The sequence below is a fragment of the Phyllopteryx taeniolatus genome, chromosome 3 (assembly GCF_024500385.1).
Source record: "Phyllopteryx taeniolatus isolate TA_2022b chromosome 3, UOR_Ptae_1.2, whole genome shotgun sequence".
NCBI classification, from domain to species: Eukaryota; Metazoa; Chordata; class Actinopteri; order Syngnathiformes; family Syngnathidae; genus Phyllopteryx; species Phyllopteryx taeniolatus.
The window spans coordinates 24525887-24544795 of record NC_084504.1 but is presented as its reverse complement, the minus strand read 5'-3'; the positions used below and the strand labels follow the sequence as shown (position 1 = coordinate 24544795).

Genomic DNA, 18909 nt, shown 5'->3' with positions numbered 1-18909 from the left:
CCACAAAAATTTGTACATGTACAAAAGCACTCTTAGCTAAGCTGTGGCTGGGTCTTTTTGGCTGCCCGCAGACCCTGCGGAGATGGAACAAGATGTGACTGGTCAAATATTATCTTTGAAGATTTGTACGACTAAAACTTGTGGATTTTGGGTTGGGGTCCGTTTGCTGTTCCAATTATGAGACTGTTTATATTATTCCAGTATAATCAAATCTGTAAAACTTCACTTTCCATTTCAAAATGTGTGCTGCTCAGTGTTATTAAAAAGTGTGAAGATCTTAGAAAAACACCTGAATAAGTACATGGATGAATACAAGGACATTGATAGTATTCATAAAGACATTTAGTACAGACATTGGAGGCTATTTAAGATGCGAATTTAAGACCTATACACATTTGGAAATCGGAGCAATAAAATAACTGTCATATTGGAAGTGACCCGTATAGTCTCTTTTAACGTGGACCAAAAGTGTGTTATCTCAATATGAAAATTAACATGTAAATAACCTTCTTGTACATTATTTCAACAGAACATTGCTGACACTAGTGTCAGACAAGCTTGCAACCAATTTTACCACCTCGTGGCGGTGTTTCTTAACAGCCGAAATTAAGTATAACCTACTCTTGAAGAACAAGACGAAGTCAATTCCCAGCGTGACTCGTTTTCCTTTTTACACAAAAGGGTGTGTAAAGTTCCATTTTCTCAGACGACGTCAACAAACTGTATTTCCCTCTTCACGAAGTTCCGCGTGCGGGAGAAAACGATTGGTTGACGGACGGTGACGTTTCTTAGCACGACACGCAATGCCTTATGGGAAACGTAGTAACATTAAGGCGCCTGTATGCACAAGAGCCACTCAGCTGCACTAATTCTAAAATAAAATTACAAATTTGAAAATATACAGAAAGTATTACGGCATTAAACTCCATATTGTTTATACAATTACTAACATAAATAAATACATACATACATACATAAATGCACTCTCATGGAAGTGTGTACAAGTTGACATATAGTGTGCTCTTATAATCAGCTTGCTAATGTGACGTCCTCCTCTTGATCAGTGTATATACAGGAGACAGTTTATGTATATTTTGAGTCCCATCCATTGCTTGAGTGAAGGTCCAAAGGCGAGTGCACACCATGGTAAAACATTTTTAGGTGTCCCCTCTGGAACCCAAAGAAAACCTTGAAGGCTCCCCTGACTTTCTTTCACTTGCCTGACAAATATTACAAATCATCGACTGTATCCTTCAAATACTGTAGTTGTTGTACACACCGTGCAAATAAATGTGTGTTGCATTGCAAACACACACACGCGTTATATCTTTATTGGAGTTTCCTGTATTTTTTTTAAAGCTTTACGGCTTGGAGGAAACCGGGGATTGGTGGAGAAAAGGAGAAGGGCGCTGTGACCAATGCGAAACAGCATTGCTGAGTCTGTTGGCACACTCACAGACACACGCATACACACAGGGATGCATACAAATACATACTTCATAGAAACGACACACATGCACTAGCTGATGTTATTTTTTTTCCAAGTGTGTATGTGTGTGTTCTGCAAAGCAACAATCTGATTACAGATGTTGCTTACAATATAACACAGCTGTCTGCTATAGTACAATCTCATCAACCTATTGGATGAGACACAGATGAGATGCGACATTTCTTACACTAATTAGAACTCTTTTCTTTCTTTCTAAACCAATAATAAATTCATTAAATCATCCAAGAGAAATGCAGAATTAAAACGGTGGAAATCATCAACATTTTTTTACGTGAATGCATACAGGTCACGCCGATATTTAGCTACTTATTTCAATGGCAAAGTTGCATTAGCAGCAAGTTGAGTAGTACCCCAAAGAATCAAGAAAATGACACTGCAGTGAAAAAAAACCACCCTATTCTTACAATCACATAAATATAATTGTCTAAAATAGTAATCATTGTTTTTTGTACTAAGTGAGTCTGACTTTCTGTTCTTACCCTCTGACCTTTTGATCAACTATGCAGGACTGAAGTTCCAAGACAAAAAAGCTAAAACATAAATGGAAACCAATAAATGACACTTGTAAAGGGAGCATTTTCACTCATGCAAGCAGCACTTCTTAGCATTGCATACAAACATTAAAAAAGTCAATTTTTACATAATATGTCTCCTTTAAGAGAGAGTACTGTAGTTAGTGGTTGGTGGTCTAAACTCCTTTTTTTCCCTAGTATAATAACACCACTGGTCATTTATCTTATGACACATTGTATCAATAAAGGCATATTTGCATTGGACACGCTCACTGCTACTCATTCATTTTGCTAAGTTCAACAAACAGATACCACGCACGCCCGCATGCAAACACACACACGCACAATGATGTACATTCATCCAATCAGGGAACTGAAATGGACATATACACTTACACTGTATAGACACCTGCTTTCCATTAGGCCGATGGATTGCATGGAAATTGAGTGGGAGTGTTCAACACGTGCACACACACACACACACACACACAGCTACACTGTAAAAGAGAGAAAATGAAAGTGTTCATTATGTGAGAGTAAGGGATGGATAGACAAGGAATTATGGTGGTGGGTGGGTGGGGGGGTTAACAAGGACGGAGAAAAATATGAAAAGGGTTAGCGGAGATAAATGCTTCCAGTGTTAGCTTAACAGCATCGTGTGACACTTTGGCCACAGTGGTAGGCTTTTCCACCCTCACTGGCTAAATAATGCGAGGGGAAATGGGAGTCAACAAGATCACCCATTTTCACAAGTCACGTCACTTCTCACAAGGCCACAAGAGCATCTTTTATCACATTCTATTTTCAACTCCGCCTTTAGCCAGCATAGCTATTCTTAGCTAGCTAGCTAGCCTTTTTTCTTTAGCTAGCTAGCAAGCAAGCCTTTTTTTTAAACAAGCTAGGTAGCTAGCTAGCTAGGTAGATAGCTAGATAGATAGATAGATACTTTTACTGACCATCAAACATATTTTATTCAATGCCAGGCCATGCTAGTTGTATTTGTGAGTAATGACTTGTTAAAGGATACTCCATGTATACAACAGCGTGTCACAATAAACGACACGTGTGTTTACAGTTGAATGTGTATTGCTCATGTTATCACTCAGGAAACGGCATTCAGGTATAACATATCGCTGTCAATCATGTCTGGCATTCTGATACGCACGCACACACAAACACGGACTGACTTCCTGGAAATGAACCCTAAACATGATGATTTAAGATATAGTGACTTGGTGAGCACCTAAACACATTTACGTCCCCCATAGGAACAGTAAATGTGTGCGTGCACACACGCATGCATGCACACGCACAAAAACACACACGCACACACGCGTTTGAAGTTGAATGGGTTTCAAGGTGTCTGTGAGGCCTCACACTGACCCCTCTTGACACACGCGCGCACACACACTTGTCTCCTAATGTGTGGCTGATGTGGAGTGTCATCAACAAGCAGTGTGATGCTTCCTGCAGATTTATTCTTGAACTCTTGTTTCTTTTTAAGAATGTGCAAATCCGGGTCTTGCGTCTCACAGGAGCATGTGTGCGTGTGCGTGTGTGTGTTTATGAGCTCACTCATAGTGAGATTCTGAATGAGTTAGTGGCATTACGCAAAAAACAACATCATCATGTAATGGCTTTCCATAAGAGTTGCAGACAGGTGGAGCAAGCCAAGGAAGAAGCTTTTGAATTTTGCAGAGGATCTGATTCAAAAAGTGCAGACTTAATTTTTTTTTTTGTTACAGTTAGCTTGCATCGGGGCCAAATGGTAGCCAACAGTTTCAGCAGGCGGATCTGAAACACAAAGCATGCATGTGCCGTGTGTGGTAGTTGGAAGCCATTTTGTAAGGCATGAAGGGGGGATGATTTAATGCACATCCGCTTGGGAAGACAGCTATGACCCGAGAGAGAAGGAACTTCCTAATTGCCTCCTTACTCTTCTTTCCCTCTTCATCCTCACATGCTCTGAAAACAGGAAACGCTTGTTAACAAGCTGCTCCTCATTAGTCCGAAAATATACTAAGCACTTCAACTTCTCTTTGGATGACATTATCAGCTACATCAAAAAAAAAAAAAAAAAAAAGCTACAATACATAATTCATGTTGTTTTTGTAGACAGCAGGTCTCCACCTATGTTACGTATGTGCTACTGTAGTAAATTAAGCATTCATTAAGCAAAATGAACTGAAGGTGCTCTGCTATAAACTATGCTAAAACAAATGAATGTACATGCTAAATGCCAACAGAACTAAAGAAATAAACATTGAGTGGCCATTGTACATTGCTGTAAATTAAAAACAAGGTTTTACAAAAAATGCTAACGCTTGCACAACATGTGTGCTGTCCTGGCTTTCCCAACAATATTACAGATGAGTTAAACACAGTAGGTAATCTAGGGTAATAATCAGATTTCTAAAAAACGGTGAAAACAACAGTTAGGGTTACTTCCTTTTTTTTTTTTTTAAATATATATATATATACCCACTCTGCAGTGGTAAATATACAGTTTAGTGTCGTAAAGATGACAAATGTAAATTTTCGAAAACTAAACAAGCTAAATTCAAGTAAAGGCGCATTGTGACATGCTGTTTTATTGCTTGATAACAAAGAAGCTAAACATGCCAAACCAATGCTAATGCTAACAGAACTGAATAATTAATCAGGGTGTGGCCATATTAATGTGCAGCAAGACACGGGAGAGAATGTGTTCTTCGGTGTTTTTTTTACTACATAAATGTAAAAAAAAAGATTACTACTTATTTGTATCAGAAAGCTGTAGTTAAAACTCAGTAAGAGCAAACTGTCATAATATGCAATGTATTTTGTTTTGTAATATAAGAATCGATAAAATAAAATATTTTGTTAATATCGTCAGCTAGAGCTGCAAGGAATGCAAAGTTATAAATGTCCTTTCAGCATCGTTCCTGTTATACTTTGTTGCGTGTTTTTGTTTCCACAATTAAGGACAAAAGTCCTGTTTTTGTTTTTATTCCTCATTTTTTTTGTGTTTTTGAGATTGTAGGGTGAAAGCTGCAGCTGGCTACTAGTATGGATTGAATGGGTGGCAACAATGGGAAAACGAATTTGCCAGTATTTTTAGGGGAATAGCTCTTCAGCAACATGGGGGGGGGAACCAAACAAAAACTATAAACGAGTTAATGTTTGGAATGATGAACTTAGTTCAAAATTTTTAATTATGTATTGAACGGAACAGTGAACTGAACTTCGAAGTAGTTCATGAAGAAAATGAACTATCCCAACACTGCTGGGTGGTCCTTCAGCATTAGAGAGCACACAAGCTGTTTTATCTTGGTGCCCCAAGCAACAAAAGAGATTCCGCTCATACATTCATTTACTTGAGAAAATGTAATGAGATAGCATCAATGTTAATGCTAGCACAACACGAGAGGTCCACCAACATGGGAGAGCTCGTAAGTACTGTTTTAAATGGGATGCCATGGCAACGACATTCTACTCACATTACTTCAAGCCAGAGCAGCATCCAAACGATGTTGAAAATCATCCAATTATTACTTTAAACGATGGCTGGATTTTACGCCCGAAAAAAAATAAAAAATAAAATTAAAGCAGTGCAGTCTTGCTAAGCTAACAGTCTAAAAACGTCAAGTCGAGTTAGCAGAGTTCAAACTGTGACAGTCGACAGTCTGCTGTTTATGTGTATGTTGTTACTGTGTGTTTCTTTATTGGCTCTAAAAAAAAATAACGACACAACCCTCCCTCCGCTGATCCCGAGTCAAGGCCTTTGCCTTAACATTACAGAGAATATAGGGACATTCCCCCAAATCCATCTTTATGCTGTCTGCTTTCAATGCTAAGATACCGGATGACGTAGGGCTGCCACCCATGCAGCTGACAAGGGGGTGGCGGGGGGTACGTGGAGGGGGGCGTGCTGCCTCCTGCCCCGCCAGCTCGAGGCCACATGCCCTTTTTTTCATGACTCCGAGCAGGGCCAGCTGTATTCTGGCTACAACCAATTTCCTTGCAGTCTATAAAGCTGTCAATCAAAATCATATAATGGAGGCAGGGGTGCAAGGGTGGTGGCATGGGGGGTGTGGGATGGTGGGTGCAAAGGGAGCTCCAGCCCACATGTTGGAAGAACTGTGTATAGATGGAGGAATTGTAAATTAATATTGAGTGTAAAAAAAAATAGTCCAACACCATACAAAAAAAAGACACTTAAATACAAAAAAAATGAAAATAGATTGATAAAAGGGTCAGTAAATAAAATCAATATGGGCTGTCAAATAAAAATAAAATAATAAACCAGGGCCAGATGCTTGATTTGTTAAGTACAAATGATTAAAGATTCATTGATATAGAATTTGAAAAATAAAGATTAAAAAAAGGTGTAAGGAAAGGATATTTTCAGCTTTCAATGAAAATTAAATAGAAAAAGTGATCAATTAAATAAAATCTACCTGTAGACAGATGCATGGTCAGAAAGATGGAGTAGTGAAATTAACCTTTTGTTAAAAAACAAATTACATACATATAAAATAATAAAGACATTTATAGACAGTTTTGAAATGTGAAATATAAAATTAACAAATTTAAAAATATAAAAACCTGGGAAAAGTATTTTTTTTAAATGTGGGGGTAAAGGAAATTAATCATAAAAAATATAGCAAAGAGGTACAGGTGGCTCATTCCAAGATTTTTGGAAAAAAAATAAAAATATTAAGATTTTTACAATGGGATGGCCAACGGAAATTAATTTTGAATGTAAAATAATAATATCATAATAAATAAATAAAATACATTTCTGGGGATAGAAAAATGTATGCCACCAAATAAGAAAAAGTGCAGCCATTTCAGGACGTTTGTAAACAACAGGCGTCAGGGTATTTATGGGTGGCAGAAAAGCGATTCACTATTGCTGACCTGAACTGACACAATGACAAAAACCTGTTGTGTTAGGCGATGCGCTGTCAGATATACCCCAAAAGGATTAGTTAAAAAAAGTAAAATAAAAATCTTTCAAAGAAAAAAAAAATTTAATCAAGCGGAACATGTAGGTAAGGACAATAAATCAAGTGGAGGTCTTGAATCAGTATACAGAGACATTTTTTTTTTTTAAAACTCCATCATCGGGTTTGTAGAAGGCATTGAATCACAGGTATGTATAAAATGTTTGCTTGGGTTGTGTTTCAGTAATTTAGCAAAACTAATGGTGAACCTGAGAGTAGACAACACTGCGCTATCCATTTCATTGTCAATATTCCATGACATGGAAGGGTTTGTTGACTAGTGGTCCGATCAGAGTTTTTGCCACCCGGAGTAAGTGTGATGTCATTGACAAAAGGTCTATGCAGTTAATTAAATAGAAAATAGGGGGGAGAAAAAGGCTGAAAAAATAAATTCATTTGAAAATAAAAATAACAAAAATATGAACACAGATTTATAGATGATAAATAAAATATATTTTCTTTATACAAATATTTTCTTATATAAAATAGGTCAAGGAAATTAATTAGGAGCATAAATTAAATAAATAAATACAATCAAACATTTAAATATACAAAAGAGTGCATAATAGCCTATATACTGCACCTAGAAAAATGTAATAGAAAATATCTGAACAATTGAGCATAAAATAAAATGTGTAGAAACCCGCTGTAAATAAATACTGTGGAAAAAAAAATATTATATATATATATATATATTTGGAGCATGATAATAAAAATTTATGAAAGAAAAATAAACCACCACACAGACCGCTTTTTTTCTTCCAATTCCTGTTTTTTTTTTTTTTTTTATTAAAGTTATGAACAGAGACACAAATAAGTTATATTTTTCATTTTATTAGTTAGAATTCTATCAGTGTTTGAACATGAATATTTGGCGAGCTAGTACAATGTTCTACTTGGATGGCCACTCACACACGCAAACATACACAAACATACAAATGCTTACACACGCACACACATACATGCACACACAAGTGTGTAATACTGAATGGGGGGTGTTGACGTTGTTTACACCTTTCCCGTGGTATGGTACTGTATATCATTCCATATAAACTCTTTCAAATATACTTCTGTCTTGACCGCTACTATGTACACTACAAAAATAAATTTTCATATAAATAAATTATATGGCATACATTTATCTTTGTAACGGAACAACAGCATACATCCAAAATGGCAGTCTGGAACAATCATGTTTTTTTTTTTTTTTTTCTTCCTTTTTCCTTAAAAAAAAAAAAAATAATAATAAAAAAATCCTCTAAGAGCTATGATGAGACCTGTAGTGTAAAAATGTTAAATCACCTTTTTCATATCCTCCTATTTAACATTAGTAAGCACTTTATACAGATCAAAACAATAAACTGTAATAGTGTTTTTTATCTCATAAAAATCCCTGCATTTGTTATCAACTGGCATCACAATGACAAAAAAAACCCAAAAACATTTTATATTACAAAAAATATAAATATCGCAATTGAATATTGAGAACAAACAAAGAAAAAATATTTAAAATTGAATAAAATAGTTGTCAGCTATGATTTCCTCCACTATTGCCAATATGACACGGAGAGAAAACAAACAAAAATAATAATAGAACAACCTAGTTCATGCAAGCAGCTGATTGGACAGAGGTCAGGAAGTAGGAAATACACGCACACAGAAGGGGGGTGGGCTGTACCATTTGGCTTTGAACGGGTGGAGGGCGGGCAATTAGCATTGTGGCGCTAACTCTAGTTAAGTGATAAGAAAGAGTAAGGACACGTTCAGATGAAGCTAAGGTTGTGTAGCATTTAGCCGTTAGCAGGATAGCGGGCTAACTAGCTTATTGGTCGGCCTACAAAGAACAAAGGTTACATGAGTAAAATTGTTGCTACAAGTTGAAATATAGTTAGCTGATAGCCTGGTTGGGCCAGCTTGTACAGTTTGTAGTGCGGATATTTAGCTTATCCGCTAGGCTAGAACCAAATGGGGTTGAGTTAGTTCCCCCACTGTTTGTTTGGACCCTGTTCCAGAACTTTCTGAGGTGGTTTAAGGGTAATTAAAAAAAAAAAACACACAAAAAAAACTAACCTGTTTGTTGTCAGGTAAGGTTAAACAAGACATAAGCTTCTACAGTAAATGGTGGGGAAGATGCAGCTTGTGGGCCGTATAAGAGCATTTGGTGCGACCCTCAGGTGTTATCATTAGCTAATTTAGCCTTTTCTTTGTTAGTCAGTTCACAAAGAAAGAAACTATTTTGTTTGCACAAAGGTGCACCATTTTCATTGAGCATGTTATCAAAACAGGTATTGTATATAATTGACAGTAAATAGTCATCTTTTAACATGTCAGAGTGTACTTTTTTTGACTTTTACTTACTTACAGGAGATAAACCAACACTTTTGGTTTTTACCCCTCGGATGACTATATAAAAACTTCAGTGGCCACTGATAGGACTTTAAGGTTCCCCACCCTTTTCTACATGCAAAAACAAACACACAAATAAGAGAAGCTGAGTGCACAAACAGGTTCCAATGTTGAGGCAGTGACTTGAAAACAAACAAACAAAAACCAGCTTCATTAAAAAAAATGTCTTCATATCTGCTCGTCTTAAATAGCACGCATAGCGTGTGGAGTTAAAACATCATTGTTACAAAAACTACCACAGGTTTGTGATAAGACGTCATAGTTCAACACGTGTATCTTTGTACAACAATCACACACACACACACACACACGTTTTATACGCACGCACACTTTGGACTAGCAAACAATGCTAACCATGATTTCCCTCATGTTTCCAATGATCATTACAAAGCTAACATACATACATGGAAGGGGTGGGGATCACGGAATCGCAATATGGTATTCTGACGATATCAATAGTATCATATTACAGTATTATGTCTACAATATTAATAGTATCACAATACCAATAACATTACAATACAGTATTTTTCCCAGGATAACTGTAGTATCACAATACCAATAGTACAATACTATATTTGACCAGTTATGCAATAGTATTATATTTTCCCAAAAATACTAAAAGTATCACAATAGGTTACAGTATTTTACCATTGATACCAAAGTATCATGATACTATCACGATAGCGATCATATGACGATACAGTAGTTTGCCAAAGATACCAAATGTATCACACTATATTTTGTCAACAATACCAGTAGCATCACAATACCAACTGTATCATTATATAGTATGTTGTTAATGATACGAATAGTATCACAAAATGTTATTTTTGCAATATTAATAGTATCTTGAGACAATAATTTGCTGACGATGCCAATAGTATCACAAAATAATATTTTGCCAATGAACCAATTCCATCAGAAATGGTATTTTGTATTAAATTATATAATTTCTTAGATATTTATATGCATAGCTGATTTTCTCCCAATATATCAATTATTGCTGAGTATATTGGAATATCATATTGCCAACTCTGCGATACCCACCAAACCACGTCTTTGTTCTCCTTCCCACATTTGCATAGTTCAAACCGGGTCAACTTATTGGGATTGAATCACTCACACAAACACAACCATAGACACACACCATATAAAATGGCAGCCCCAGTCTGTTAACGTGAGGACGTGCACAACTCTCTCCCCTTCCTAAACAAAGCTACTTTTTTGTTCCTATTTACATATGTATACATCATTTTAAATATATATAGAAATATTTTAAGACAAGAGACCACGGGGTTACAGTAAGAATGAGCACCATGAAAGGAAGGCATTAGGACCATGGGCAAGCCGGGCCGGGCCAGGTCATCTGCTTATAGTTCATCTTTGGCCGTGACACGAACACACACTGCAAGACAAGAGGCATTATTATTACTACAGTGAATATTATGTGATATGTTTTCTATGACAGTATAAATGTATGTATGCGTTGACAGACCTCAGCTGGCCCGCCTGCCACTGTTGCTGTCAGCTGCCTCAAACTCCAGATCCTGGAGTTCCATGGCCTCCACCGTACTCCCTCTGCCATCCACGTGGGGGTCCGCGGGCACGTGGGGATCCTGGAAGGAGGGCTGGGGCTCCTCCTGGCGATAAGCGTCCGTCGCAGCGTATCCCGGGTAGGATGAGCCGGGGGGGTGGACGGCAACGGTGACGGAGGCCGACGCCGTCACCGTGGTGATGGGCTGACCGTAAGGGTTGGGGCGGTGCAGGGGGGTGCGTCCCCGGTGGCCCGCCGAGTGTTCCCTGTGGCTGTGGGCGCCAAAATGGGCGCCGGCCTCAGAGGAGGTTTCAAAAGCGTCTGTGCGCGGGCGGCCTGGAGGCGGGGCCTGCCGGTGCTGCTGGCCCTTGGGGTCCCTGTTACGTTGGGCAGCGCTGGGCCCGGGTCCAGCATTACAGCCCTGAGACTGCGCAACAAAACAAAGTCAATTATTATTATTTTACTCATAAGAATAATGACTATGACTTGTAACTATCATTTAGCATGTGCAGATGGTAATTATTATTTTTTTTAATTATATAGTAAAGTTTTATGAATTTTTAAACTACCTATTTTGATGAAAGAAAAAAAGAAAAAAAGATTATTTCTAGTTGTTTTAAAAAATTATTAGATATTAATTTATTCCAACTATTCATATATTATTTTAAAATGTATTTTTAGATGTCAGAAAATACTAACATACAAAGATTATTGAACCGTTTGTACAAAAGTATTCAATCTGTTTATTTTTTATTTAAAAAATTCCTTAAGATGGCAGAAAATAGAAACACAATAGAAATATACTTCCCCAAAGAGCTCTCTCAAATTTTCTTCTTGAAGTGTTATTTTTTTATTTTTTCATTTTCTTTATTTATAAATAAAATTTTAGATAACAGAAAACAGTTAATATTTAGTTAATATAATTTTTTTTTTACAATTGTCAAATCGCATTCTTTTTTAGATTTTTATTTTTGTATGTTAAAATGTATGTAAAATATGTGTACATCATTTGCATTTTTTAAAATATTTATTTGTATTTATTATTTTTTTAACGTATTCCATTAAAAAAAAAATTATTTACAAGAATTATTACATTTGTATTTATTTCAAAGTGCAGTTGGTTCTTTTTTTAAAGAATTGTTTGAATTAAAAAAATAGTTTTTTTGTTCATTTTACATGGTAGAAAATACTAATATCGTTACTTCAACATTTGTTCTTTTTCATATTTTGTATTGATTATTATTATTTTTTTTTACAATAATGCACATTCTATGGCATACAGTCAGTTTTATTTTTAACAAATGGACTCATTGATTACGAAGCCGATCGCAAGGTGGTCTTGGTGGTCTTACCGAGGACACATTATAGGTTGGGGGATCGGGCTGCCTGGTTGAGCGCCTGTGCCCCGATCCCGCCCTCCTTTCCTCCTCTGTCCTGGTTACTCTGCCTCTGCTGGTGTGGAGGTGGTACTGCTGCTGTTGTTCTTCGGCTTCAGCGTGCCCCCTGTGCGGGGGCAGGTTGTCGTTTTGCAGCTCCTGGCTGACGCCTGACGCGCTGCTGTTGGAGCTGTACTCGGAGTCCGACGAGTCCGAGGCTGCACCTGAGGTGGCCGAGGCCGAAGTGGCGGGGTGGGGACGGACCGAAAAGCGGACCATGTGAGATGGTGACTCTGGGGTGGGTAACCTGCTGCGACCATCCACTGGAGACACCTGAAGTAAATGAGTCAAGTGTATTATTATGGGCTGGTCTGATGTACTATTGGCCTGTACGTTTTCTTAGTTTATTTCAATGCTTACCTCAGGGTAGGGCCCAAAGTAGGACAACAAAACGGGAAGAAGGACCAGTCCGTTCAGAACTCCCAGAACTGTTAGGATGGCGAGTACTGCAAAGAAATACCTGCAAGCACAACTCCATATAAGTCATGCTCCAAAAGTTAACTAATTAACAATACAGTGGAAGTGTGCAAAAATACACAATACAACTTTTTTTTCTCAACAATATGACTTTCTCTTGAAAATATACAACCTTTTCTTGAAAATACGTTTTAACTAAAAAAGTATTTTTTTTTCTCTCAAAACTAACTTTTTTCAAAATTACATGACTCAAGAAAATAACAGAATTTATTGTTATTGTTATGTATCTAAATATATGCAAATGTATCCTTGGAAGATTATGACTTTAATTTGCTAATCTCTACATTTTTTTTCTCTCTAAAAATGTGTTTTTAACTAAAAAATACACCATTATAATCTTTTTTTCTAAAAAATATACAACTCCATGCCAAACGCCTCAGTCTCAACCATCATTATATTTGACGTCAGCCTTCAGCTTCATGAGCGTCCAAAGGAATAACTCCAGACATTTTGTTTTTGTTTGGATTTTTTTGTGTGATGCCACCGCAGAAGGATATGGAAACATAAGAAAGGGTCTGCTCAGTACAAAGGCGCAATTAGTACATATCAAGTTCATACACACATTAGTTTCATCACACAAATGCTAATGTAAATACCATGTAGCTAAAAGCATAATGCTGTTGTAGATTTACCTTATATTAGTTTTAGTGGATAACATGCACTTGTACGATAGTTAGGAATGTTGAAATCTTACTTAGCCTGCTTTTATGATAGCGACAAATTAATCCACTTTGTGTATTTCAGAGAGCAGATTTTTGTCTCCAAAAATAAAATGGGATTTTTTTTTTCCACTGTTCAACTCACTTGCATGCAAAAATGTTTGTGCTTAAAAATATGACCAGAAAAAAAGCAGACCCCCCAGCCCCCCCCACAAACAAACAAACAAACAAAAATCTGCACAAACCACAAACATTTACACAAAGGCAGATATGAGCTCAATCAATGCCCAACATCTGCCACTCCCCAGGTAGAAGCACACACAAATAGCACACACGAAGGCATGCACTTTGTGTATTTGGAGCAAAACAGAAATGTACCTGATGCGTTTTTAAGTCCGGCTAAAACAGGGTTAGTCTTTAAGACGCCATAGAGAGAAAAGAAAGAGGAAGCATAATTAGCCAGTGCTAGTTAATTCAAAAAGTGAGTAGATTGTGAGGGTTTGGGGGTGGCGGGGTGGGGCTGGAGTGGGTGATTGGGTATATGGGTACTCTCTCTTGGGTGTGTGTGTGTGTGGTGTGTAAGCAAAACATGGAGAAAACAAAGCATGAAGGAATGTGAAGGGAGGAGGCCCAGGGTAAAAGAGGGGCGACTAGGGGGCCTCTCTCTCTTAAGAAAGTGAATGGAGTGCAGGCTATAGAACTTAGAAGCTAGAACAATTTAGTGGACAAGGAAGGAGAAGCCCCCCGCACCTCCGACCTCCTCCACCTCTGTGGCCCCCCCTGTCTTTTATTTCCTTGCCTCGCTTTTCTCTCACTTCCTTCCAAGCTAAGCCCCTGTGAAATTCCCGGGCCACTCCACAGTCCACAATCCTCCGTCTAATTAAATCTCCAACGTATCAGGTAAGAAACGCCCCTCATACCCTCTCACTCTACCATCATTAGTTGGAGATCTCTCTCAGGAGCACACTGAATTAATCCACTCCAACAAAAAACGGCAACTATTTTTGTTTTTGTAAAACAAAAAAATAGCACTCCATAAAATTGTACTTCATAAAAACATACAGTAACGACAACTAAATAGAATGTAAACAAATTCAATAGTTTCTGCCACATTCTTTGTTTCAATTCAGTGGACATTGTGCTGCTCCTTCTGGTGTGCGCACATTAGCCACGTGGGGGCAGTATAATATAAACACAGCAACACGAAAAAGATTTTCACAATTGTATCATTAAGCTGCAGTGGTATTAATCATTTTTCACAAAGAATAAAAAAATACAGGTCCAGCTCACTAAATTAGAATAGTGTCAAAAGCTTAATTTAGTGAGGTAGTTCAATTAAAAAAGTGAACTTCATATTATAGACATACTGTACACCACACACTCTGAGGGAGATATTGCATTATTTTTTAATATATGCATAATTTTCATGATGATCGTTTCCACAGAAAAAAAAACAGGAATAGGTGAATTTGTGAATAGTGAACCGCGAATATGTGGGGGATTACTGTGATCCAAACTGCAATTATAATTTTGGTCCACACCATGCGGGGTAAAGGCTACATCACCTTTAGAACGAGCACACGCGTACACACTCGCGCCCATGTGCAGCCCACATACCGGGGCCCTGTGCCCCCGCCGAGCTGTTTAGAGTGAAAACATTCACGGAGCTGACGGGAGAAAGCCAGGGAAACACTCCCAGCAAGAAAATACGAGCGGAGCCTTGTTGTTACTGTGCCGTCTCGAGGCGCTTCTTTGTTTGCTCACACAACAGCAGAACCTTCCAAATGGAGGTCCAGAAAGCAAAGCACGCCGCTGGAGGTGAGGAGAGAAGCGTCCGTGAGGCCTCTCCTGGGTGTGCTCGTGTGTGAGTGTGAGTGCAGGCACGCCATCGTTGACCCTCATGATTACAAGGTCAGAGAGCAGGTTGGGGGAGGAGGGCGGCATGGATGTGCGTGCACATGACTGAAGTTTGCGTGTTTGGAGGTCACATGGACCTCAGCGCTGCCTTTTCTTAAAGGAGCAGGCCGCGCAAATTACACGGCCAGCCCGTGTTGCGGCTTCACGCGACCATACCCGAATGTTAAATGACTCACTGAGCTCACTGGAAACTTCTCATAAAGCTATCTGGCCGTGCGAATGTATAGAACGGTGCCTCATCTTCAGCGTCAGTTAAGATGCCACCTTTGCAGACTCTGTACTTATAAGAGCGCACACACGCAAAACAAACCACCAACACAGAGCCCCCACAGTGTGTCGGCTTTAATTTCCACTTCTCCGGGCTTTCCACAGCTGCGCTCTTGGCCCGCCCACCCGGTGCCCCCCACCCCTCCTCCACACCCTACGCTTATAAATGTCTAGCGAGGGCCGTTAAAACTAGCTGAAAGAGATTTCAAAAGCCAGAGGACTTTCCTGGTCTTCCAACAACGCCCCCCCCCCCCCCCCCCCCCCCCCCCCCGACCCTGCCATCACTCTTTCATTTCACATACCCCCTTTACTGCCGCCATCCTTCCATCTCGTGACCTTCAACTCTTCCTACGTCTCCTGGATTCTCCCCGGACATGGCAGGTATGGGAGAGCTAAAAAAAAACCCTGTCACCGCAGAGATGCACAGTTTAGCATTTCTACTGTCAAGATCTGTGACCACAGTGATATGGTACATATACTGAAAGGGTGTGCTAGGTTGGTTCCCACTTTTATATTTAATAGCATAATTAAATGGAATGTAAAGAATTAAACCTTTTTTGCAGTTTTTATTTTTGCTTTAATTCAATGGACATTGTGCTGCTCCTTCTGGAGTCCGTGCCTTGGCCTCCAGAAGGCAGTATAATACATAGCTGCGTATACACATAATATACATAAATTTGATGATGAAACACAAAGAAGACTGTCGCAACTAAGCTGCAGTAATATTAGATTTTTTAGTCAGAGCGTAAAGAATATATGCCTGTGAGTATCCTTATATCCTGTCTGTATGGGTGCTGTACTGTTTTGTGTTCAAATGAGTTGTTTAAAGGTTTACAACCCCAATATCAACTCTAGTTTTGTTAACCCATCTATGCCGTTTTGCATTATGTGTTAGCATTAACCTAGCGGACTTTCGTAAAATCGACGGATGGCAGCTTTTAACTCGAAAAAACTCCCAATTTGGGGCACTAGTAAGTCAAGGTAACGTTGTAGTACTTTCAACCCCTACGGGTTTCCAATCATCACCATCATCATCATCATCATCATTATCCTAGTGCCTCACCCATCTCTAGGGTCATCCCTGGTCCCACTTCTCACACCAGTTGACACAGAGCTCTGAGAAATAGCGGATTAGAACCCTACCTACACTAATTACAACACCAAAGAGCCAGGCTTTTCTGACTGTCCTTTTAATTGGGCATGCCAAAGTTCACCTCATCCTACATCTGAGACCATTTGTCACAGATCTCTGAGGAGTAGTACCCTCAATTTAGATTTGAACCAGGGTCTGTTGTGTGGAAACTTTTAAACTGATAACACGGACAAATCAGGCTGGTTCTAAAGTTGTGAAGAGAGGGCTGTTTTAACGTGTCTTAAAAAATGACGGATAAAGAAAGCACAGTTGAAGAGACCCCAGCAATAGGTTTAAAATAGGTGTTCTTCAGGTAGCTGGAAGAAGGAAGAGGATTAGAGGGGTATAGGGGAGGGGAGGAAGCCCTCATGCATGACCGGCGTCTCAGGTAGATTCCAGGGCAACATACAGGTTGAGGCATGGTCTCAGTGGTCCGCTGACGCCACACAGACCCCGATAAAGGGTTGCATGTAGGGGCAAACCTGTCAGCTTATAATGTTCTCTATCCCTGAGTGTTGACGTGCGCTCACCTGACGATGAAGTCGAACTCCGAGCCGGCGAGCATCAGAACGCCCAACAACGTCGAGAAGGCGCCGTCAAGCACCGGCGCAAACATGTGCTCCAGAGCCAGCACTGCCCGCTTGTGGCGGTCCCCTATGGCTGTCAGGAAGGCCTTCAACACACACAAAAACTCACGCTTTATCACTCATTTTTGAGCACCCGGCTGGCCGAAGCACATAGCTATGCAGAACGTACGTACCAGGGCCACGTGGACGGTGAACTCCACCCCGATGCCCACCGAGGCGATGAGGATGACCACGGGGACGGCACTCAGCTTGATTCCCATCAGCCCCATGAAGCCAAACAGCTCCACTGTCATGAGTGACAGCACCAGCACCTGTAGTACACAGAAGCCACAGCAGGGTGGTTAAAATATGGGCTCGAAAAGATTTGCTTACACATTCAGTACATGTATGTGGACTTTTGTGATCTGCTGTGTGGTTGAGCAACAGAGACAGATGGATGTACAGTATGCTCTTACAGATGTGTTACAGTTAGTAGTACCAGCACATGTGGGAGAAATGTGTGTCTGTGTGGAGGCCACTGAGAAGAAAGGGACATGAGCCTGAAGTAAATGCCATTATCAGCTGACAGGTGTCAAGTTACATGGGCCAAATCCTTTGAAGAAAGGGAAATAGTGAGCCAGAGCAGTGCATAAATGCCCACGAGGTGGATGTAGGTATGTATGATCACTCATTCAACAGTCCAATTAAAAAGAATAATCTCATTAAAAGAGAGTTACCCTGGTTCATAAAAGGCAAACATTATGTCCTTTTTATTTGGCCAGAATCCAAATATTACTGTAATATAATTTTACAGTAGTAAAGAAACCAGGAATTATTCAATATACAGAAAGATAAAATCTTTAAAAAAATATCTTCATCAAAATACTGCATAATCTAAAGATAATCAACAGAAGAGCTGTATTGAAAAATAAAAAATAATGCTCACATTTTTTTTTTCTGATTGCATAGATGTTTATAATATTATGAGTCTGTGTAATAAATAGAAAAGCCCAAAATTCACCATCTCAAGAAATTAGAACATTACATAAACCGTCAAAATGATTTCATTATAGAAATGAGGTGGAATTGGCCTTCTGAAAAGTATTTTCCTATGCATTTAACGACTCTGTATATGCAGTTTAAGCATCCATCCATCCATTCATTTTCCTTACCGCTTATCCTCACTAAGGTCGCGGGCTGCTGGAGCCTATCCCAGCTATCTTCGGGCGGGAGACACCCTGAACCGGTCGCCAGCCAATCGCAGTGCACATATAACCAAACAACCATTCGCACTCACATTCACACCTACGAGCAATTTAGAGTCCTCAATCAACCTACCACGCATGTTTTTGGGATGTGGGAGGAAACCGGAGTGGCCGGAGACAACCCACCCAGGCACAGGGAGAACATGCAAACTCCACACAGGCGAGGCCGGGATTTGAACCCCAGTCCACAGAACTGTGAGGCAGGTGTGCTAACCGGCCAGTTTAAACATTTAAAAA

General features: G+C 39.3%; 2 protein-coding genes across 6 annotated transcripts in view; both read right to left on the bottom strand.

Moving 5' to 3' along the window:
- Positions 1-789, bottom strand: part of fancc (FA complementation group C) — a 35686-nt gene extending 34897 nt beyond the window's left edge. For all 4 annotated transcript variants that reach the window (XM_061767822.1, XM_061767823.1, XM_061767825.1 and 1 more), the window contains exon 1: positions 622-789. The gene's annotated coding sequence lies outside the window, so the exon portion shown is untranslated. The remainder of the gene's footprint in view (positions 1-621) is intronic.
- Positions 790-7824: 7035 nt separating this feature from the next.
- ptch1 (patched 1) overlaps positions 7825-18909 on the bottom strand; it is a 72618-nt gene continuing 61533 nt past the window's right edge. The window contains exons 19-24 of one of the 2 annotated variants that reach the window (XM_061767812.1): positions 17602-17739; positions 17372-17514; positions 12750-12849; positions 12306-12662; positions 10915-11380; positions 7825-10824 (exon numbers count right to left, since the gene is read on the bottom strand). In XM_061767812.1, coding sequence (XP_061623796.1) covers positions 10916-11380; positions 12306-12662; positions 12750-12849; positions 17372-17514; positions 17602-17739 — 1203 coding nt within the window. In that variant the 3' untranslated portion in view covers positions 7825-10824; position 10915. Of the gene's footprint in view, positions 10825-10914; positions 11381-12305; positions 12663-12749; positions 12850-13903; positions 13941-17371; positions 17515-17601; positions 17740-18909 lie in introns of those variants that run through there. The other variant, XR_009787762.1, reaches the window with a different exon arrangement.